This window comes from Garra rufa, chromosome 17 (genome assembly GCF_049309525.1).
Source record: "Garra rufa chromosome 17, GarRuf1.0, whole genome shotgun sequence".
NCBI lineage: Eukaryota > Metazoa > Chordata > Actinopteri > Cypriniformes > Cyprinidae > Garra > Garra rufa.
In genome coordinates, this window is record NC_133377.1 from 12292152 (window position 1) to 12316948 (window position 24797).

At 38.3% G+C, this 24797-nt stretch overlaps 1 protein-coding gene across 1 annotated transcript in view; it reads right to left on the reverse strand.

The window, feature by feature from the left end:
- The window catches only part of syt11a (synaptotagmin XIa), a 42778-nt gene that overhangs the window by 4841 nt on the left and 13140 nt on the right, over positions 1-24797 (reverse strand). The window contains exon 2 of the mRNA XM_073822252.1: positions 15298-16187. Coding sequence (XP_073678353.1) covers positions 15298-16187 — 890 coding nt within the window. The remainder of the gene's footprint in view (positions 1-15297; positions 16188-24797) is intronic.

A 24797-nucleotide genomic window follows, 5' to 3' on the forward strand; every position in this document is an offset into this window, starting at 1 on the left:
GGATGAAACGTTTGCCGCCGAATACGTCACTCCCATTTCTTGCGAGATGCCGCCGGCGATAAGCCGGCGGGCCGACTGCTTCATTTTCTTTGGCGGTTGCCTCCGTCTAATAGACCTCGGCCGGCTGGCGGCAAGCCGCTTTGAAATACAATTATTCTTGATAAACTGCGTGAGATATATATAAGCGGCGACCGATCGCTCGAAAATAGCGTTTGCCTCCGAAGGGCCGCCTTTGATATAACGGCGGCGAGCCGCTTTTAAAAAGCGGCTGCCGCCGGCGGTGCACCGTCAAACGTGTTTGCGATTACGCCATTCTGACGCTTCTACTGCCGCCGGAGCGCCGCCGGCGGTCCGCCGACTCATTGCTATCTGGGAAGTGATCACAGCACTGATGTAGATTGCCTCAATGCTTTGTGGTACTCAGCCCTTTCAGACTCTGTCCAAAAGTAAGATAAGCCTGGCACAATCATCCAGGCTTCCTAAGACATAAGCAACAAAGGGAACAATGCCCATCGCCTACTGTTGCAGTCGAGACCAGCTATTTGAGTCGAGTACAGTTTAAATAAGCTTTCCTTTTAGGGCAGGGGCATCCAAAATCGGTCCTGGAGAGCCACTGTCCTGCAGAGTTTAGCTTCAACTTGCCTCAACACACCTGCCTGGAAGTGTCTAGCAATAAGACCTTGATTAGCAGATTCAGGTGTTTAATTAGGATTAAAGCTAAACTCTGCAGGACACTGTTCCTTCAGGGCCAATTCTGGACACCACTGTATTAAGGTGAATGAAGTTTAGTTTTGCTTAAATCTTACACAAACCTGAACAGCACACACACAGTGTGCTTTTGTCAGAGACATAATAGCACAGAGTGGATCATACGAATCAATAGAGACCACAAAAAGTATCCACAGTGTTGTAATACTCAAGACCGGACTGTCCAAATTCGCTCAAGTTTATGACCAGAATTCGCTTAAGTTCAAGACCATGAAAATAGGGTCTTAATTTCAGGCTTAAGACACAGCGTTATCCCCAGTACTACAGAGTACTGCCATCACACTTGTCCAAGGGCCTGCAATTCTCATGGCCATCACAGCCAACTCAGTGTTAGAGTATTTAGGGAACTATTGGTATCTCTGATCCTGGGACAAGGTCAGGTTTGCAAGTAATTCGATTAAGAGCTGTGAAAGTGTTGCAACACAGGAACACTGTGTTGTCCTGGCACTCCTGGTCTTTGGGACAAGGCCCGACTAAAAGTAAGATAATTATGTGTTGTCTACCTTGTTTTCTCTGGAGTGTCCTTTGGCAAAGAAAAGGGGTGTCCAATCCAGCTCCTAGAAAGCCAATGTCCTGCTCCAATCAAAAAGTTTAGTTCCAACACCTAAGCTCAAACACACCTGAACCAAAGTAATTACTAGATACTTTCTGCCAGACAAGTTGTAGAGACAAGTAGCCAAACTTTGCAGAACCTCCAAGACCAGGATTGAACACCCCTGGCCAAATGTAACAAAAGGTTAACTGCAGGATACACTGCTGGTGTCAAGTCTTCAGAAATATTGCCAGGTACCTTCTGGCACTTAGCAAAACTCAAAATTGGTACAGGGCCTTTCCTTTTGGTATGCATGGGGGAAGTTCATTGTCCCATATGATGTAACTCAGACTACCTGGGTGAAGTTATTATCCACCTGGGGTGCTGGAAGTAAAGGAACATCTATTTTATCTCCTGGACAGTGAAATGGACCATAGAGGAGGAGAGAACATTCACTCCATTTACACCAGAGCCTGTCCTGCTCACATGGGACATTAAACTGCCAGTTATTCTCCAGATGGACAATTTTGAAGGAGAACTGCAATGGTGAGCCATCTGTGCACCTGTCAGTTCTCCCTGGGCAATGGTGATCATATGGTCATGAGGGTAAGCAGGGTGAAATAATCAAAGGCACCTGTCCACTGTCATAAGAGAAGAGGACAAAAGCAGCGTTGGCATCTCTGCAAGCCATGGTTCAACTCCCACAGGACATTTATTTCTAACCCTGTCTCTGTGAATACAGTCTTGCATCATGACACCTATGCGCACAGAAATGTTTGGGAGCAATCAAAGCTTTAGGTGACTTTTAACTAGTGGTGGGCATAGATTAATTTTTTTAATCTAGATTAATCTAGATTAAATCTTGAAATTAATCTAGATTAATCTAGATTAAAATGGCTAATTTGAATTATGCTGAAGGCATTCAGAATATGTGTGCTACCCAAATAATGACTAAAATTAAGTCTTTGAGAACGGGTTACTCAAGCCAGGTGACGCATTAGACCAGGCGCCCATCTCCTGTTTCCAAAATGCATTACAAACTGCTTGACAATTGCATTTACAACACAATTAACTATACAAGCTTGTGTAACAAAGTACTTCTGCGCAAAAGGCTGTACGACGTGCGCGTTCCAGTAAAATACACAGGCGCGCGGGTATGGATTATGTGATGATGCGTGCATCTTCCAATAAACTGCGTTGCTTTTAGAAGCGTCAATTCAGTTGTTGCATATAGTTTAATGTCTTTATTTCGGGATTATCAAAGTAAATTATAACTCAAACTTGAGATTTTACTGGGGCACAGCAGATTTTCACTGGGGCACGTGCCCCAGTAAAAAGGGTCTAGCAACGCACGCACCTGCCCTGAAGCGGCTTCATAACTGCATCCATGTCTGCGCGTCTCATTTGATGTGGTAATTTCACAGAAGTTGAAGACTCGTTCTCGCCTCCTACAGTGCAATTCAACTAGATATACGTCATCCGCGCTAAAATATCAAGGTGAAAGTCATCATATCTTGCGTAGTTTAGACCCAGCTCCCAACCCAACTTTGAGAATAGATTAACGGCGATATTTTTTTTATCGCGCGATATGAATCTCACGTTAACGCAGCACGTTAACGCCGATAACGGCCCACCACTACTTTTAACCCAACTCTTCACAAGACTTTTAACCAAAGCAGTGTTAACAGCAAATTGTAATGACACAGCTATACAATGTAAATAAATGCCAATAGTAAAATAGTGCCTGAATGTAACGGCAAGTAGTTTAGCAACAGATAAATCGTAATGCAGACCTCATTAAATGTTCATGTGCTTTGTATAGTTGCAGAGTATAGTTTCAGTGCTGAACTTTCAATGTCCCTCAATGATGGAACAACCATCCAGCTCTAACCTAATTGCTGAGACCACAAAAACAGCTTAAGATATAAATAAAGCCACTCATTACCATTTAAAAATACATCCTTTTCTGTACTTTTTTTCTGTTTGTTTACTTTTATTTCGGTTTTCACAGCTAAAATGGAAATAATTAAAGAATACATTTTCCAGTAAAAATACTGAAATATAGTTGCAAAATTGCAAGTTAAATGATTAGTTCACTTCAATTTACTCACCCCCATGTCATACAAGACTTTCATGTCTTTCTTTCTTCAGTCGAAAATACATTTTTGAGGAAAACATTCCAGGATTTTTCTCCATAAAGTGGACTTCAATGGTGGCCAACGGGTTGAAGGTCCAAATTGCAGTTTCAATGCATCTTCAAAGGGCTCTACACCAGAGGTCTTCAAATCTGTTCCTAGGGACCCACTATCCTAAAGAGTTTAGCTACAACCCTAATCATACACACCTGAAGTGGCCAATCAAGCTCCTCAAGACTGCTTGAAAATTGCAGGCAGGTGTGCTGAAGCAGATTGGAAATAAACTTTCCAGAAGAGTGGGTTGAAGATCTCTGCTCTACACGATCCCAGCCCAATAAAAAATAAAACTTACATACTTTTTAACTATAAATGCTCATCTTGCACTAACTCGACTTCACCCATTCTGTAATCACTTTGGAAAGATCACACAAGATGTAAGCAGAAGTACCAACCGAGTGATTACAAAGTGAATGTGCAAAGAAAATAAAGGTAAAACAACAAAGTCAAACAATTTAGAAGTTGGAGTAGAAAATAAGATCGAGTTGTTCACCTTTTTGAACTAAAGTACACAGATGAAGAACTAACCACACATGACCTTTCCAACATGATTACATAATGTGTAAAGTCGTGCATTCGCATTGCAGAGCTAGTGCAAGACGAGCATTTGTGGTTAAAAATATATTAACTGTTATTTAATTGTTAAATGACCAATCGTTTCACAAGATAAGACCCTTGGCTGGGATTGTGTAGAGCCCTTTGAAGCTGCATTGATCCCCATTCCACTATATGGAGAAAAATCCTGGAATGTTTTCCTCAAAACCTTAATTTCTTTAAGACTTAAGAAAGAAAGACATGAACATCTTGGATGACAGAATATTTTTATTATGTAACTATTCTGAACTAATCCTTTAATAAGACTTCTGTTGTCTTATGCAGTGATGATTCTCAGGTAAATATATCTAGTGCAACAAAAACGTCTAAACATTAATTCAACGACAGAAATACAGATTGAGAGAGAAAATGATGCAGATTTATGCAGTTTTTTGGATTGCTAATTTTGCTGGATTCTTAAGTCTCTACTTAAAAATGAATAAATGTAAATATGATTTTTTTTCTGTGGCTTCTTCCACACCACATGAAAAGACTTTGCTTCTTATTTTTTGTCTCTTGCCATCTCTGTTGTTTTTCTCTTCTTTGAGAGCAGAGATTCCAGTCATGTTCCTGGTTATCACCATGGTAACTTGCATTAAGAGGCATCCTGGAGCTAAACACAGACTTAAAACAGCCTACATTTTAATGTGTAATGTCTGTAAGTGTTGGTGATTTTCTTTCTCATATGACTGTTGATTTGTGTAGTTTGAATACATGTTCGTCTTTATATAGAGTTATAAAAATACACATTAAATGAAAATTCTGTCATCATTTACTCACCCTCATTTTGTTTCAAACCTGTAAGAGTTTATTTCTTGTGTTGAACACAAAAGAAGATATTTTGAAGAATGTTGGTAACCAAACTCAGATTGACTTCCATAATATAAAAACAAAATACAATGGAAGTCAATGGAATGCATTAACTGTTTGGTTACCAGCATTCTCTAAAATATCTTCTTTTGAAGAAAGAAACTCACACAGGTTTCAAACCACTTCAGGCTGAGTACATGATTAAAGAAATTTCAATTTTTGCGTGAACTCATATTTAAACTCATATTCTCATTTATTGAGCTTTGATGAAAATCCAATTTATTTAAGCAAAGAGCGTCAGTGTTGGGGGTAACGAAAGTTACGTAATAATATTACTTTTTCCAAGTAACTAGTAAAGTAACGCATTACTTTTTAATTGACAAAAAAATATCTGAGTTACTTTTTTAAATAAGTAACGGCAGTTACTTTTCCCCCCATTTATTGATTAAAAGCTCTCCTGTCCCCATATTAAGACAAATAGTAAGATGTTACTTTAGTTCTAGAATAAATTAATATGCATTAATTCATCTCACTTACTTACAATACAGTATTCCTCAAAATGAATAAAAACAGTGAAATTCAATGCAAACATACAATAATTAAATGTTAAATAATACAAATATCCTTTATGTATTTAATCCCATTTTATTAACCGACGTCTTTGCTGCCAACCTTCGATGATCCACGATTCATCCATACTAATAAGCAAAAATTACTCAAGATAATCTAACATTTGTTATCCTTTTTTATTACTGAAGAGTTGACATTTTTTCCTTCTACTTTTTTAGGGAGTAACTCAATATTGTAATGCATTACTTTTAAAAGTAACTTTCCCCAACACTGAAGAGTGTAAATGACTGGATATTAAAATGGTTACCCAGTTAATGCTTCTCCATAATTCACAAGATTTAGAGGTAATCCTGCCAATACATTTATATTGTACAATCAAGCGTCTATTCAAAAGTACAAAAATGTACATGAACACTTTAATACAGATGCCTGCGCATATAAATGAGATCATTCTGCCTTCGCCTCAGCTAAACCTCATTAACAAGGCTGCTCTTATTCCACACACATTCATTTTCTTTATCTTCCATGTAAATGTTCTTTAGGAAGAGCTATAAGCAAGCGTAACGACTATGGCGCTGCCGCAGTATGTCACTCACTCTTTATAATCACCCATCTCTCCTGCCACACCGACTGCACCCCATCTGTTTCCTGAGCTTTTTTATCCTTCCTTCTCTCCCATAATCCTCTCTCTCGCTCTCCCTCTCCCTCTCCCTGTCTGTCTCTCTCTTGGCTGAATCGATTGTCCACCACTCCCAGCCAACACCCTAATGCTGCTGTCTTGTGGAGCCATAGGCACTGATTCAATTTAAGATACTCTCTCTACAGAAGAGTATAAAGCAGACGGGAAGTTCTCTGACTTGAACAAGCTTACTCTGCGTATTATGATTTACAAAGCCGTGTACAAGTGGGAAAGCAAGCTCAAATACTTATTTGCCTTTCCTGCCGCCAGCGAGAATGAGATTATGAACATCGCTTATAATGCTATTGTTCCTGTTTTGATGGAAATACAGCAGCGTATTAGGGTATGATTACTTGTTATGCAACGACTTTTAAGAGTTTGGCTTGTGTTTGAGAGCAAATGGATGCAAAGCCTTGATCATAACTCAACCTTGCTTTCTTTCTATATTTCAATGGATGTTTACCAAGGCCTCTTTTACACCTGCTATCTGTCTTGTGGGATATGATCACAAGTTAGCAATTCAATGCACTAATTACAGGTGCAAAAAAGGCCTGAAGCATTTTACTATAGTACATTTCGAGGTGGTTGAAAATGCATGTGAAGACTGTCATATTGTCTGTATATCTGGTGGGAAGATCCACATCCTAAGTTCATAATATATAAAAATAATAAAGTTGCTAATATACCTAAAATATAAATAATAACTGAATAACAATGAGCAATCTGCTTGAAACTAAAGTATATTTTAAGCAAAAGTCTGTGTCTTGTGTTTTTTGAGCATATACACTATACCGTTCAAAAGTCTGGGGTCAGTATTTTATTTTTTAGATTTTTTCAGGCTTTTTATTCAACAAGGATACATTAAATTGATCAAATGTGACAGTAAACACATCTATGGGTCAAAGATATTAAGATGTCCACATCAAAAGAAATTTACGAAGTGACTGTGTGTCCATAGAAACTACATTAAATGTAAGTAAATAAGTTTCAAATAAGTTTTTGCAGAATAAAATGTCAAAATTTGGTTGAAATAATGTTACGTTGCCATTCAGTGTAACACAATATTTATGTCAAAATTTAAACAACATGCTTATTCTGACTTGTACATATGACTTTGTACGAAATTTAATTTTATATGCTCCCTTATTCTTAAAATATATAAAAGAATAAGGGAGCGTATAAAATTAAATTTTATTGTTTTAAATGCGTAAAAAATAGGATGTGGCACAATGTAGAAGTGCTACTAATTAGTATTTGGGGAGAAAGTAATTCATCTTTTAATGTCATAAATTGATTTTTTGTTGTAAATACGCCTGACAAGGTTGTTACACTGAAAGACGTTTTAGTGGGTGTCTTCTGTAAATTAGGGAAAAATGTATGATGTTTATTTTTTTGCTAAGAAAAACTAAAACAAAAATGCAATTAAATTAAACTGAAAACTTTTATTTTTATTTTTATTTTTTTTGAAAAAACAATTTAAAGCAGTATTACACTTATTGTTTTTATGCTTAAACCCTTTTTCGTCTTTGATCCTTATACACATTTATAACATAATATTTCTATTCTGTTTCTAAGTCTGTTTTAAATAAATGCTGTTCTTTTGAACTTTTCATTGATCAAAAAATCCACAAAAAAGCAATAAAAACTGTTTTGAACATTTATAATGATAAGAAATGTTTCCTTAAGCACCAAATCAGCACATTACAAGGATTTCAAGGGAATAAATTACATTTGAAAACAGAAAACTGTTTTGAAATGTACAAATATTTCACAATGTTACTGTTTTAACTGTATTTTTGAATAAATGCCTTGTTGAGCATACTAGTTTTTTGAAAAACATGTAAAAACATCTTACCCACCTCAATTTTTTTTGAACAGCAGTGTTTAGCTACAAAACCAGAGACCCTCCCATCAAAATACAGTCAGAAGTGGTTACAGGAGTCAGCTTACAATAACATTCATAAAGACCAAGTTTAATCAGGCGTAAGAAACTACAGAAGCACAGAAAGTATCAATCATTTTCATAAACTAAATACAAGTTTTGAGTATGGGTATCATAGCTAATGATCTGAGTATAAGCACTAGTTTCCAGATGGTTGTACTGATGGATGTCACTGGCCTTTATGGCTACACTCTCTTTCTGCAATAATGCCACTTTAATGGCTTGTGGATCAATAGACGCTCTTATCAGCCATAAAGCCCAGCCCACACATGCAAATGTATGTGGAACAATATGGTATACATTTTAGGGCTGGGCGATTAATCGAAAAGTAATCGAAATCGACATTCAGAACCAAAAATCGATCAAATTTTTCCAGGTCAATTATTTCAATTACTTTCCCTTTAAAAAAATTACTGCGTGTGGAGTCAGGTGACCCCGCTCCGTTACGTTACGTTATTCCTCCGACATGTCGATGGAGAGCTTAAGCAGTATTTATACAGTAAAAAGTATTTACAGGATATACAAGAGTAATTTTATTTAGAAGAGATACTGCTTATTTTCTACTTTTAATATTTATTATTATTTTATAAATAATTTATTTTGTTTCCAAAAGTGCAAGTTATTTATTTTCACTAATTTAAGAAAAATGTGACTTTTCGTTTTAAGCAATGTGTGCTTTAATTTCAGTTGTTCAACACTGATGTTCAATAAATAATCATAGATAGTAGATAGTGTGTGCACCCTTCATTCAAAAATCTCTCACTTGTAATATGTGACCCTGGACCACAAAACCAGTCTTAAGTCGCTGGGGTATGTTTGTAGCAATAGCCAAAAATACATTGCATGGGTCAAAATTATTGATTTTTCTTTTATGCCAAAAATCATTAGGAAATTAAGTAAAGATCATGTTCCATAAAGATTTTTTGTAAAATTCCTACTGTAAATGTAACAAAATGTAATTTTTGATTAGTAATATGCATTGTTAAGAACTTAATTTGGAGAACTTTAAAGGTGATTTTCTCAGGATTTAGATTTTTTTGCACCCTCAGATTCCAGATTTTCAAATAGATGTATCTCGGCCAAATATTGTCCTATCCTAACAAACCATACATCAATAGAAAGCTTATTTACTGAGCTTTCACATATATATATATATATATATATATACACATCTCAGTTTTGTAAAATTTAACCTTATGACTGGTTTTGTGGTCCAGGGTCACATATGTGAGCATATTTACTGTACAAAACTTGTCAGTGAACTATGAGGGCAAAAAAAATAAATATTATTTAAATATAATTAAATATAATTTTATTAATGAATAAAATAATCGTTCATTAATCGTAATCGGGTTAAAATGTTCAATTAATCGAGATTTTGATTTTAGGCCAAATCGCCCAGCCCTAATTCATTTACATTATATAACATCTATAGTTTGAAACAGAGGATGATTTTCAGAAGAACTTATAATTGATGTTTGTGCATGCAAAATGCATGGCCACAGTGCTAAGAAGCAGTAGGCAATGCTATGTTGTTCTGAGTGGTACCACAAAATATTTTTATAAAGTATATTATTGTTGCATGTCTAAAAACCTAGTAGTGTCACAGTTGCACGTGTAGAAAGGTCATAAAAATCACAAGTTGAAAGCTCATATATATCATCTTAAATGCCAAAAAAGGTTCAAAATGTCAACACGATAAAACCTGCACCTCTGTGACTCGTTCTCAAGAAAAGCCGTGGGATAATAGCTTCACTGAGCTGGAACTCATGCCAGCGCTGCCACTCTCAAACTGCTTGTATCAATCACAGGGACGCTTAACCTGGGGCAAAAAGCTCAAAATCTTTTCTTTTACCTTATTTGCTAGATCAGGTTTGTGTGTAGGGAACCGTAGGAAGCCTATCGCCCACAAAGGCTGCTGCTAACCGTAAAACATCTTGAGAGATCCATAAAGGTTCGAGTGGCATCTCATGGGAATGATTAAGTTTAACGATCGCTGTGTCAGCTGAGGAATATGATCCCATTCGCAGGCCCCAGCAGCACCCAATACTGATGTTTTCACATTTACTAATAATGTTAAGACTGTAGTGATGCACCAAAATTTCAGCAATTGGAAATAGTTTTGGAGGGCTTAAACCGTGAGGTTTAATTAGCGGTTCTCAAAGTGGATAAACTACAAGAGGTAAACATATCAGCTGTGTGGACACTGGTGCAGGATTAACAATACATATTTATTATTATTCAATATTGATATTCTTAAATCTGAAGATCAATCTTCGGTCTATGCTGTTTTCAGTTGACGTGTGAACAAAACGTAATAATTATTTGTAGCATGTCTCGCATCCAATTGCAATTAGCTTTATGTTTTTTTATTTATGATATTTAGTTTTAGCTTTTAAATTAAATTTTATCAACCTTGTTTTTCCCGTAAGAGTGGATGCAACCATTTGTACATTTTATGGGTCTGGCTTCTGGTCTCACAAGCATCCAGCTATTTTTAGCTGGACAAAACAGCTCATTTTGCTGCTTGTTATTGCATAATATTTTATATTACCATATTAGTTTAATGTATTATCTTAATAATGAACACTGTTTACTGCATGTTGTTATTCTTCTCATTATTTCTCTATAGTGGCTAATGAACTCTCGCCCATATTCTTACTTCTGCGTTTAAGAATAAGGTGGATTATGAAACAAAAAATACCATTTTGGCACTCAATAAAGGAATAGTTTACCCAAAAATCAGGCCATTCAAGATATAGGTGATTTTCTTTTCTTCAGTAGAAAAATTAAGATTTTTTGCTGAAACAGTGGTCCTTGGTGATTCATAAAATGCAGTTCAGCAGCTGCATGTTTTTGAGAATGAAATAAAAGTATATCAAGGAACACAAAATTAATACATGTGGCTCCTGACGATATATTGAGGTTTTATGAAGCAAAATGATCGGTCTGTGCAAGAAACATTATTTATATTATTACCTGTAATCCAGAACTGTCAGTATTTTGTCCTGTCCTGTTCTGTTTTCCTAGTGTTTTTCCCCCTCTGTTTCCAGTACTTTTGGTTTGTCCCATTTGCTCCCCCTTTTGGTTTAGTGTTTTTGGTTCCATCCATGCCCATATTTGTATTTCCCCCTCGTTATCCTGTTATCTCGTTTGTAGCCACGCCTTGTGTTCTGTGTATTTAAGTCTGTGTCTGATCACTCCCAGCTGTCCGTCGTTAATGTTACATGTTCTCATTTTTTGCTCCTGGTTTTTGTTAGTTTGTATTACATTCAGTGTTTCATTTAATAAACTTTAATTTTCATCTACTCCGGTTCTCCTCCTCCATCTCCACTCCTCAACCCAGCCTGACTGTGACAGAACGACGGACCCAAGAAAATGAATCGGGCTGAGAAAGACCTGGTGAGACTGCGGCAGGGCGGTCGGAGTTTGGAGCGGTATGTGGCGGATTTTGTCGAGCTCTTCTATCAGGTGGGCTGGCCCGATGCCTCTCTCGGTGCCGTGTTTCTGATGGGACTGAATGATGAGACGATTCGTTGTGATTCTCCTGCCTGTAATTTCTCCTTGATCGAACTGATCAATCTCATTCTTTATTTAAATGGCTCTGATTTTGAACTTTTTGCCGAAAATCCCCACATACCGTCCCAACGGATCGGACCGCCAGCCCAGTCTCCTATCCCCAGTCATCCTCCAAAGCTCCGCCGATGTCCTCAGCCCGATGCAGCCGGCCTCCTCCCCGCGCTCTAGTCTACCGGCCTCCTCCCCGCGCTCTAGTCTACCGGCCTCCTCCCCGCGCTCTAGTCTACCGGCCTCCTCCCCGCGCTCTAGTCTGCCGGCTTCCTCTCCACGCTCCAGCCCGTCAGCCGCCAGGCCAGCGTCAGCTCGCAAAATGGCCGCCACGCCAGTTCACAAGATGGCCGCCACGCCAGATTCTGCAAGCAAGATGGCTGCCACACCGGAGTCTGCAAGCAAGATGGCTGCCACGCCAGATTCTGCAAGCAAGATGGCTGCCACGCCGGAGTCTGCAAGCAAGATGGCTGCCACGCCGGAGTCTGCAAGCAAGATGGCTGCCACGCCGGAGTCTGTTCGCAAGATGGCTGCCATGTCAGAGTCTGCTCACCAGTTGGCTGCCATGTTGGTATCTGCTCTCAAGATGGCTGCCATGCCAGAGTCTGCACACAAGATGGCCTCCGTTCCTGAGTTCCTGGCCAAGATGGCCGCCGTTCCTGAGTCCCCGGCCAAGATGGCCGCCGTTCCTGAGTTCCCGGCCAAGATGGCCGCCAAGCCTGAGTCCCCGGCCAAGATGGCCGCCGTTCCTGAGTTCCCGTCCAAGATGGCCGCCATTCCTGAGTTCCCGGCCAAGATGGCCGCCAAGCCTGAGTCAGTGCGCCCTCCAGAGCCGGAGCTGTCTCTTGCGCGCCCTCCAGAGCCGGAGCTGTCTCTTGCGCGCCCTCCAGAGCCGGCGCTTTCTCCAGCACGCCCTTCTGTGCTCTCCTGGGTGGACTATGCCTTAAGTTCCCCCAAGAAAATTTTGGCGGGGGGCTACTCCCCTGATCAGCCATGGCCTCCTGGACTGTATACTCGGCCATGGCTTCCTGAGCCCCCTGATCAGCCATGGCCACCTGGACTGTTTACCCGGCCATGGCCCCCTGAGCTCCCAGACCCACCATGGCCTCCTGGACTGGTTACCCGGCCATGGCCTCCTGAGCTCCCAGACCCACCATGGCCTCCTGGACTGGTTACCCGGCCATGGCCCCCTGAGCTCCCAGACCCACCATGGCCTCCTGGACTGGTTACCCGGCCATGGCCTCCTGAGCTCCCAGACCCACCATGGCCACCTGGACTGTTTACCCGGCCATGGCCCCCTGAGCTCCCAGACCCACCATGGCCTCCTGGACTGGTTACCCGGCCATGGCCTCCTGAGCTCCCAGATCCGCCATGGCCTCCTGAACTGTTAACCCGGCCATGGCCTCCAGAGCTCCCTGATCCGCCCTGGAGACCGCCCCTGTATCCTGTGTTTCCTGTATCCCTGTCTAGTGGTCTCCAGGGCGCCCACCCTCCCTCCCCTATGGATGTTAGACGGCGCGAGACGCGCCTTTTGGGGAGGGGGGTGTAATGTCAGTATTTTGTCCTGTCCTGTTCTGTTTTCCTAGTGTTTTTTTCCCCCTCTGTTTCCAGTACTTTTGGTTTGTCCCATTTGCTCCCCCTTTTGGTTTAGTGTTTTTGGTTCCATCCATGCCCATATTTGTATTTCCCCCTCGTTATCCTGTTATCTCGTTTGTAGCCACGCCTTGTGTTCTGTGTATTTAAGTCTGTGTCTGATCACTCCCAGCTGTCCGTCGTTAATGTTACATGTTCTCGTTTCTTGCTCCTGGTTTTTGTTAGTTTGTATTACATTCAGTGTTTCATTTAATAAACTTTAATTTTCATCTACTCCGGTTCTCCTCCTCCATCTCCACTCCTCAACCCAGCCTGACTGTGACAAGAACCTCATACAGGAACCTTTTTTTTTTCTAATATAACTGATTATCTTATGTAATCTTGCAATAATTCAATTTATATGCAAATTCAGAGATGTGAAACATGGATGTGTTAACATGTCTAAAGCATATAAAGTCTTGTCTTCAGCTTACCTTTTTACATAAACAATGAGAAACCATAAAAAAAACTTTCATTTTGCCCTTTCATTTAAGTGTTTGCACTAGAACATGCTCTCACGCTTGGCATAATTTTTCACATAATTTACATTATTACAATAGGTTTCTCCCCAGGCTGGCTCGATTAGTTCTGGGTTCCATCTTCCGAAAAACCAAATGTGTTGTGATTGGTTAGCAGTCCCACTGCGTTGCAATTGGCGAACAGCTTAGACAGCGTTCAGTACTGCCACGCCACTTCCCAAAACAGCAAACTAGATTAAAGTGATTTGTATGTTTTAAATATGGATATTTCTCTTACAAAAACACATCGGATTACTAAAGGAGGCTTTTACTGACACCCACCCCTGAGGCTCTGGATTACAGGAAATAATGTTCTAAATACTGTTCAGTTTCTTGCACAGACTGATTGTTTCGCTTCATAAGACCTCAATATATCAAGAGCCATGGGTATTGATTTTGTGTGGCATGTATATGCTTTTTTGACTCTCAAAGTGATGTTCAAAGGGATTCACTTGCATTTTATGAATCGCCAAGGACCACTGTTTCAGATAAAAAATATTCTTTACTGTTCTGCTGAAGCAAAAAAGTCACCTACATCTTGGGTGGCCTGAGTGTGAGTAAATTCACAGAAAATTTTCATTCCTGGGTGACAGATTGCTGAAGCACCTCAGTACAAGAGGCACATCAATCAATCTCTATTTTTCTCTTTACTACTAGTTACAGCTCAAAATAAACATGCCTGAACATCAGAAAGAAACCCTATGACTTATTGAAATATATTCACTCAATCTGTGTTTCGACAGGAGATAGATGTCACATAAAGCAGCTTGTAAACAATAATGTCATGTAGCAATACATTTACTTCAGAAAAGCCTTTCAGTGACCATAAACTTTTATAATTGGCTCAATATATGTTCAAAGGGATTCACTTGCATTTTAGGAATCACCAAGGACCATGTGATCTCTTTGCTTATAGAAAGTTGTAACAGACCCAATCATCACTGCTGCATAGTTGCATTTTTTCCCAGTTAACAAATAGGGTAATGTAAGTTATTGTAAGTAATGTAGTGATTGGCACTATGACATATTTATGCTGTGACAGAGATGTTAGCATGTCTCAAATAAAATCGGTCACATACATGATCCCTGCACAATCTAATGTGTTGTTTTATACATTTTTTCCACTGCTAAAAAAACTCTTAAGCCAGTTAAAAGCCCTTGCTCCTAGTCCTAACAATTTTGGACCTTAAGACCTCTTTTAAGGGTTAAGATGCTTTCCGAATTACTTTTTCTTTACTAGATTTTTTGTTAATTTTAAGAGGAAACATTTTTAAGCATTTTCTTAGAATTGTGTCGCTAGGAACAACTCTTTGCACTAAGATTTTTCATGAATACAGGCCCTGATTATTAAATACATTTTATTTTTTGATTTTTAACTGAAATTTAATTTTTGGTTTTGATTCTAAGCCCAGAATTGTAATTTTGGTGCATCACTAAAGATTAGAGACATCTAAGGCATTACACAATCCTCTCCAAGGTCAAGAAACACTCACCTGTGTGTTCCTCTTGCTGATTTGCTGAGTGATGTGCGCCCGTCCCGTGCTGGGATCCACACCCTCCAACGGTACCACAGCCTCCCCGATGACATCATCCCTTGCAAAGCGATCAAAGCTGAGCACCAGGAAGTGCAGCGTAAGCTCGTTCAGCGAGCTGTACGGGATGCCGTAGAAGGTGAACGTCTCATCAAACACGGGCTCCAGAGTCTTCCTCAAGACACGTGTCTTCACCCGGTGCTTCTTCTCTGGCAGGATGGTCATCTTCACATAGGGGTCGGAACTGCCCGCCTGTTCGTCCACTGCTGGGAGCCCCTGCACTCCCACGATAGTCACGACGAGGGCCTTCTTGGGGAAGTTGTAGTCGATGGCCAAACTGAGCGTGCCCAGAGAGGGGGAGTCGAGACAGTGGGGCGACGCCGTCTTACTGGGTGCTTCGCTGCTGCTTCCTGAGCTGCTTTCCATACAGCAGTAATCAGCCCGAATGGGCAGCGCCCTTTCCAGTCTGGGAGGTCCCATGGGCGGTACCAGGTGGTTCATCTGTAGGTGTGAGGTACCACCCTCAGGATCAGCATCCACAAGTAGCACGTCACCGTTTCGGGACCCACGACCCCATTCTTTCAACAAAGAGTTTGATCCTGAGCGCCGGCCCACCCGTACAATCTTCTTGTTGTTGCTGAGGGTCTCGGGGTAGATGCTGATGCCTTTGAGCATGTGGATGAACTTGTAAGGGGGGTCAACGGGTGGGTCGTAGGGGCCGCTGGTCAGCTTGTACGCACCTGTCATTTGACGATATCGCCGCTGACAGCATGTCCACAAGAAAACGGCCACCGTCACGGAGACGACCAAGACCCCCGCACCCAGAAAACCCGCAAGCACTGGGGACACATCTGAAAGAGACAGAGACAGAGCATTAGATCACTTCCTGTGGAAAATGTACACTTCAGTAATTAGTATTTATACTGACAAGCATTTATTGTAAACTAAAATGCACATTATTGTAATTTATACTAATAATTTTATTACATGTATAGACAGAGATGCACATAAGTGGTGCTGTGCATGTGCGACAAAAATGTACTAGGTAAATAAGTTCAGGCCAGTCATTTTTAGATCAGCTGACTGTAATATTGCATATAATTTCCATTCACACTGAAAGCATAAATCTAGGCTGCTGATTTCAGAGCCAAATGCAAAATTGAGACACAGGGTTGGCAGGTTTTCACAACAAAACCCACCCAATTGCTATGCAAAACTATCCCAAAACTAGTCCAAATTTGTTTTTTTGGGTGGGGTTTCCCTGGTAAAATTTATATTCCACTGAATATTCAAGTGAATATCCGAGAAACCATAGCGGCGCCCCTACAAGAGGCACATCAACTGATCTTTACTTTCTCTTTACTACTAGTTACAGCACAAAATAAATATGCCTGAATATCAGAATGTGTTAAAAGAAACAGTATTTGCTCAATTTGTGTATAAACAGTGGAAAGACATCAATAGGTTGTAAACAATAAGCCACTCTTTAAATGTTTATATTTCAACAAAACTGAGACACAGGGTTGCCAGGACTTCACAACAAAACCCACCCAATTGCTACTTAAAACTAGCCCAATCACATTTTGGAGGGGGTCCCCTGGTAAAAATTGCACTCTAGGGGTTAAACACATATTTTTTTATGGGGTTTCCCTGGTAAAATTTGCATTGCAGTGAATATTCGAGTGAATATCCCAAAATCCATAGCAGCCCTGCAATAGGCACATCAACCGATCTTTCTCTTTACTACTAGTTACAGCACAAAATAAATACGCCTGAACATCAGAAGATGTTAAAGGAACCAGTACAACTTACTGAAATGTTTTCAAGACATCAATAAAACAGCTTGTAAATAGTAATGTTACATTTACCTCAGGAAAGACATTCAGTTACCATAAACATGATGGTCAACTACAAAAAAAAAAAAAAAAAAAACTCTAGAGAGGAGCATTTTACTTAATATATGCACTATATTACATAATCATTATATTTTTACATAACCTGTTGTCTTATTTAGTTTATGTATGAATTTATTACGAAAATGTGTTTTTATTACAGCCACTGTTTAAATGTTTTTATTTCAACAAAACTGAGACACAGGGTTGCCAGGTCTTCACAACAAAATCCACCTAATTGATACTCCAAACTATCGTGTTTCGGAGGGGGTCCCCTAGTAAAAATTGCGTTCTTAGAGTTAAACATATTTTTGGTGGGGTTTGGTGGGGTTACCTTCTCTTTACTACTAGTTACAGCACAAAATAAATGTGCCTAAACATCAGAAGGTTTTAAAAGAAACAGTACAACTTACTGAAATGTTTCATGTCTCATGTATTCGCTCAATCTGTGTTTCAACACTGTGATTATTTAGAGTATGTTTGAATTTATTATTAAAATGTGTTTTTATTGCAGCCACTGTTTAAATGTTTAAATTTCAACAAAACTAAGATACAGGGTTGCCAGGTCTTCTCAACAAAAATTGCATTCTGTGGGGTAAAACGCATTTTTTGGCAGGGTTTCCCTGGTAAATATCACATCATTGGGGTTGCTTCAACCTGTGGACATTAAAAATAACCTGCAACAACAGTGTTAAAGTAGCCCAGTTCCGCTGGGAAACTGCAAACTTGGCAACACTGACTTTCATTTACTGACGCGCTTCATTTGGCAGCATCAAGTACTTTACGTGTGCTTTAGTAAGTTCGTAAACACATCAAAATAGGTGTACTTCTTTAAAGAATTTCGGCAATAAAGTGCAATTTAAGTCCACTTAAGTGTGTCAAAATATACCATCGTGAAAGTGTCTCTTTTTAAGTACACTAAGTGGCCTTTTATTTCCTTAATATTATATTATCTGCAAGTACAGTTTTATAAAAATATACTTTCAAGATTTGAAGTACACTACAAGTGCACATATCCTTACTTTTCACAAAGGACATGATGATTATAGATTTAAAGAGTCTCAGATTCACAAAGTCCCAATTTAATCACACTTAACTTGGATTTACAAATATGATAAGTGTCTTGAGACTTGACTTGGACACCAAATTAGAGACTCATAACATGTTTGGCTCTAAAAGTGTATAGTTTTTAAATAACGTGAGTGTTCAGAACAAAAAGTCTCCTGACACTCTTTGTCATGATCATCTGATGCTGTATTTTTTGGCATTGAGGATCAGACAAAAATAGCACACAGCCGCTATTTAAAACAAAAAAAGCCTTCTAGTGACATTTTGCCACATAAAGTATCATCTGATGCTAAAAGTATAAATACAGGCAGGTTTAGAGTGAGGGTTAAGGTCCATTTACTACGGGACAACAAAATACTGAGTGTGCATTTGCAGAAAAAACAACAACAAACAAACATTGTCCATTGGCCTGTTACTTGCCACCTAGATAATGAATAAACACTCATTTAAAAATGTGAATGATATTAAAGATTTATAAAGCATTATGCATTTTCTTTTAGGTAAATTTAGGAAATTCCTAAAAAGACATGCATTTACCATGTAAAAAGGCTTATTAAACTTAGTACTTGGAATTTGAGACTTGACTTGTGACTTTAGATTTGACTTGGACTGGGAACATGTTTGCATTCAAAGTAATAAAACATCCATATACAACATACCACAGCGACTGCCTTGTGTAACCTTGAGAAAATGCATAAACTAGATCTCACAGCGAAGCACAGAAACATTTTGCCGTTTGCACAGGCACCCACTCGTTTCAGAACGGCAGTTTCTGCCCTCAGGCTGCGGCTTTAAGATGCCAGAATATTGCAGAAATGTAGCAAAGCGTTCATTCATACGGTAAGCGATCAAGTTACTAAATGCATATCCTTGAACTTGGGTAAAAGTTGAAAAGCATTGTTTTAATTTTGGCGTTTGCGTACTGTAATGTATTGTTTGTACCTTTAGTATGCATTTTGGACATGCATTTGTTACTGATTTTTATGTTGTCTTTTTGTCTATATGTACGCCGTAAATTTTTAATCTTTACTGAACCACAGAAAGCAATTTAACGCAGAATCTCCTACAATCTTTGCATATTAAGCAGAAAGTATTTTTAAATAAAAAACACACTTTGCCTTCAAAATTTGTAACTAAATACTGTCCACAACTAATTTTCCTCATAACTCATAACTCATTATAGTTTAGTTTAGATTGTGACCCACATTCACAGGGAGCTGTGGGTGATGAAGAATTAGATGAGGTTTCCAGAGAAAAACATCTGGTCTCAAAGCAAATTTAACAGAACAACAAACATGGCCACCGATGGCCTCAAACTGAGGTAAGAGACTGACCCACTTAGATGCCGAACAGAGAGAAACAGGAGAGACCACAGAAAAAAACAGCGGCTGCGCTTCAGGTCAGTTCAGGCAAAGGCAAAAACATGAATATGAAAAGAATAAAGATTTACGGAGTATAATTACAGAACGTGTTCGGCGCACTCAAATTAAAAAACGAGCTTTCTAGGTATTGAAATTATCCATGGTAATGAAAAACAATTTTTCTGGGTATTGCAAGATAATTCTCGCTCTTGGCTGCTGCTTGGATTCTTTCTCTGTTTAATTTACGACTGTTTGCTTCTTGCTTGTTCCACAGCCATTTGCTAGCTAATGGGGCAGATGCTGAGCACAGCAGTTATATTTATGATCATGGGTTCTTCAATGCAGTCTGTAAGAGGATCCAACAGTAGCATTTATTCACACAGACTCAATCTTCACACACAGACGTTTATTCTGTTTCATTAAAGGGGGCAAAACTGACAGTGCCAACAGAACCTGCTCATTTTTATTGCTGTCATAACTGGCTCATTAAAACAAATCCCCCAAAACGGTCAGATGTCAGCAGCAGAGCATAACAAGCTTAACCGGAGCTGGCAGGTGCTGCTTTTGCCCCACGCTGCAGGGCATTCAATTAGGAAACATCACACTGTGGGCCTTTTTAATAACGGACGTGAAAACGCGCTAATGTCCTGAGGGCACGACACATGGCTTTAGGACAACATGAAACATTCACAGCCTGTTTATTTTAATAATGTAATGTATCAGTGAGTAAAACGGGATATTCAACTAGGAAATGTATTTTGAATTTATTCATCGGGAATTGGTTCGTTCATACTAAGTGGGTGTTTCATAATGACTTGTTTGGGGAGCCATGACCAAAACAGGTCAATCACAGCATTCGGCGGCCAAATATTTTGCCATTGACTATGGCAAATTTGTATCAGTGTGCTCATCTAGGTAAAGGTGCTTCACAACTGAGTCTCAGCGCATCTCCATTCAAACACAGCGGTGTTTCGTTTATGAATGAATGTGCGTTTTTAAACATATCTAGTGAAATGATTCAATTTCCCATTCATAAAGCGAGTCACTTGCTTTATTCCTACATGAATCAGCCACTCGAACGAATCAAATCAATGATCAATGATTCAGTAATTAAATCAGTGTCTTGCTGCCACCTGCTGGCAGATCTGTTCAGTTATTTACATTTGAAATAATTGTGTATTCAAAATGTTTTAAATTTAAAAACATTATGAATTTGATTGCACGCATGCCACCTCTGAGCCTCATTACATATGAAAGGTAAAAACAAAGGTAAAAACAAAATTCCCCTGTAAATCACTTTAGGAGTCAAATTTCACCTCGTAATGGGAAGGCTAATTTTTTATCAGGTTTTTTGATGTGCTCCTGAAATTTTGATTGTGCTCCTAAATTTTTCAAGAAAAGTAAGCGTAGAGCCCTGACATAGTCATATACATTACCATGCTAAAATCTTCCAAAAGTTGTCATGAAAGAAAACATTTTGTAGATGTAGAGTTAAGAATTTGTTGGATTTTATGTAAAAAAAAAAGGTACATCGCCATCTTGCTGTAACCAAAGTAATTTGAATACTCCTGGTTGATAGTCAATAGATACAATATAAATCGTTTAATTTAAAGATTGCAATTATCAGCAGCAGTAATTAATGTTTTGATAGCACTGAAAACTAATATTTGAAATGAAAGATGCTTTAAATGTGAAATTAAAACCGCCAGTAGGTGTCAGCAAGTCACTGTTAATAAGTGAGTCATTGCGATTGAACCGATTCATTGAAATGGTTGATTCATTCAGGAACAAAACAGAGTTGCAAAACAGTGCTGCAGCTGTGTTTGGGATGACTTTTTGTTGGCGAAATATGCAAAAACAGGAAATATGGTGACTGAAACATAAGTCTCTTATTATCAACCTCTTGTTTAATAAACCATAAAGTCAATAGCTCATTTGTAATCAACTTTTGGAGAGAAAACGTCACTCTTTGTGTGATATTAACTCTATGAAAATGATAGAAATTTATACATTTTTGCCCCTGTATCTTGAATCATGTGATCACTCTAAATGCATTTTAATAGACTGAATGATGCACTAAAAGACTCACTCTAAATGCATACATGCACTAGTTTAACCTAACTTACTAGACTTCATCACATAATGTATGCGTGCACTCTGTAGGTGTTTTTATTTTGCTTTTCGCAATATTCTCAATGTCAAATTGCACATAGTTAAAACAACAATTACAATATTATCGCAGACAATATTTATGGCACACTATTTGCTGGTCACCTTCAACATATTAAAAAGTAGTGTACACTCTTAAAAATATAGGTGCTTCAAAAGATTCTTCAATCGATGCCATAGAAGAACCATTTTTGGTTCCACAAAGAACCATTTTTATAATCTGAAGAACCTTATTTGCCACAAAGAACCTTTTGTGAAACAGAAAGGTTCTTCAGATGTTAAAGGTTCTTTATGGAACCATTTAGACAAAAAGTTGTTTCTATGGCATCATGAAGCACCTTCATTTTTAAGAGTGTAGCGTCTTTCTACTATCAGACAAAACCGCTCAAAAAGACAATAAAGTAGTAAAAATGGAAAATGGAAGCTACTCTGTCTTTCAAAATAAAATTCCTAATTCCGATGCTTAACGGCAAATATACAAATGTATGCAGCTGCTACAATAATTAAAACGTTTCAAATATCAGCTAATAGTGACTGCATTTACTATTGAAAAGAATATTTAAAATGCGGCATCACTTACAACAGCCAAAGCCAAAATAGTATTTGGCCACTGATCAACCAATTAGCTTGCAAGGCCTTGATGACATCATCAGAAAATGGAAGTTGTTTTAAAGCTGGAGCATTTCATGTTGACTTTAAGAAAAGTCACTGGTAGTTTCTGTGCTTAAAAGTGCTGTCTTTGATAGACTAGATTCCACTGGCTTCATTTTCTTTTGTCATTCCCTTTCTGTCTCATCCTCTTTCATTTCTCCATTTACTGACTTGACACTCTTCCCTATTCTCTCTTTGTTAAATTCATTTCACACCCTTCTTTCTTGGCCCCTCTCCTCCTCCCTTTCACTTCTCTCATCTCTTCGTTCCTCTTGCCAAACTCTGAACCCCAAGGCGCAGGGTGGTGAAGTGCTCAGGTCTCCGTGGCAACACCAGGTCCCTTTCTTTGCTCATAGCAGTCAGAGCTGACTGGAATTGTGAGTCGGGCCCAGCTTCAGTGAGCTGATGAGAACAGGATGTGCTCTCCTGCCCCGCACAACAACCTCCTTAAGGAAATGCCAGGCAATGGGAACACAGAAACCAACCACATGCCCAAGCAACAGCACACAACAATAATTTCTAGGGAGACAAGTCACCAAAAAAAAAACTCATGCTGAAAATGCAATTTAGTTTATTTCAATATGTCATGCAATAACACCATCAAATGTTTTTTTTGTTTTTTTTTGTAATTTAGAATAATGAAAAAATAACTCGCAAAGTATTGCAAAGTTATAATTACCAGGCAACTTTCAGAAGCTGCACACAATAACAAAGCAAAATGGCTGTAAATACATTTTAAAAATAGACGTACACTTTAGCATACTTTCAAAATAAGTACTTATTACAGAAATAACGCACTTTAAAAAAAATATACTTATGAAAAATATTACACTTAAATTGATAAATTTCGCAAATGCTTTTGTGCTCACCAAGCCTGCATTTATTTGATCCAAAGTACAGCAAAAACAGTAAAATTTACAAATATTTTTACTATTTAAAATAACTGTTTTCTAGTTAATATTTTAAAATGTAATTTATTCCTGTGATTTCAAAGTTGAATTTATTGCATCATTACTCCAGTCACATGATCCTTAGGAATCATTCTAATATTATGATTTGCTGGTCAAAAAACATTATTATTATGTTAAAATAATTTTTTAGGTTTCTTTGATGAATAGAAAGCTCAGAAGAACAGCATTTGTCTGAAATAGAAATCCTCTGTAACATTATAAATGTCTTTTTCATCACTTTTGATCAATTTAAAGCATCCTTGCTAAATAAAAATATTCATTTCTATCATTTCATTCCCAAAAAATGTATACTGAGTCCAAGCTTTTGAATGGTATATTGTATAATGTTACAAAAGCTTTTTTGTTTCAGATAAATGCTGTTTTAAATATTAAATGGTGTTTTTACATATTGATAATACTAATAAATGTTTCTTTTTTTATTTCTGAAGGACCATGTGACACTGAAGACTGGAGTAATGATGCTGAAAATGTAGCTTTGATCACAGGAATAAATTACATTTTAAAATATATTCAAATAAAAAACAGTTATTTTAAATAGCAAAAATAATTCTGAATTTTACTGTTTTTACTGTACTTTGTATCAAATAACTGCAGGCTCGGTGAGCAGAAGAGACTTCTTTAAAAAAATATATAAAAAATCTTACTGTTCAAAAACTTGTCTGGTAGTGTATGTTAGTCAACACATCAAAATTACTACTATAAAGCACGACAAACGATTAATAAAACAATTTAAAAGTGTACTTAAGTGTGTTAAGAAATAGTCATTAAAGTGTATCTCTTAAACTTAAGTGGCCTTATATTTTATATTCTGACAAGTGAAATGTAAGTACAGTTTTTAAAATACATATGTTTGAGATTTGACGTACACTACAAGTGTGCATTCAAAACCATGAAGCACACTTCTTTTTCACAAGAGTAGAATCTAAAGTTTAGCGGAATTTCACAGAAATTTTTTGGACAAAAAAAGGCCATTGTCTATTGTTAATAGAACTCACTTTCAAAGCAAGCAGCTTTCTGTTGGTCAGCGTGGTGAACTTGAACCCACTGCGAAAATGGCCATGAAATTCCAAATCACATGGTTTCCTATTGAAAGTACTGGGTTTTGCCAACATAAAAAACACTGAACAGTGTTTAGTTATTACATACAAACACAAATGACCTCAAATTTACTCCTTACTCCCTTAGTTTCTACAAATGCCCTACTTTTCACTATGTCTCAGACTTTTGTGTTTACTACATTAAAAAGTGAAAATTCTATCAGAATACAAATTACGATATTTTTAATGAAATCTGAGAGCTTTCTGACCCTGAACGATGTTCTTACTACCTTTCTGGGCCTTGAATAGGTC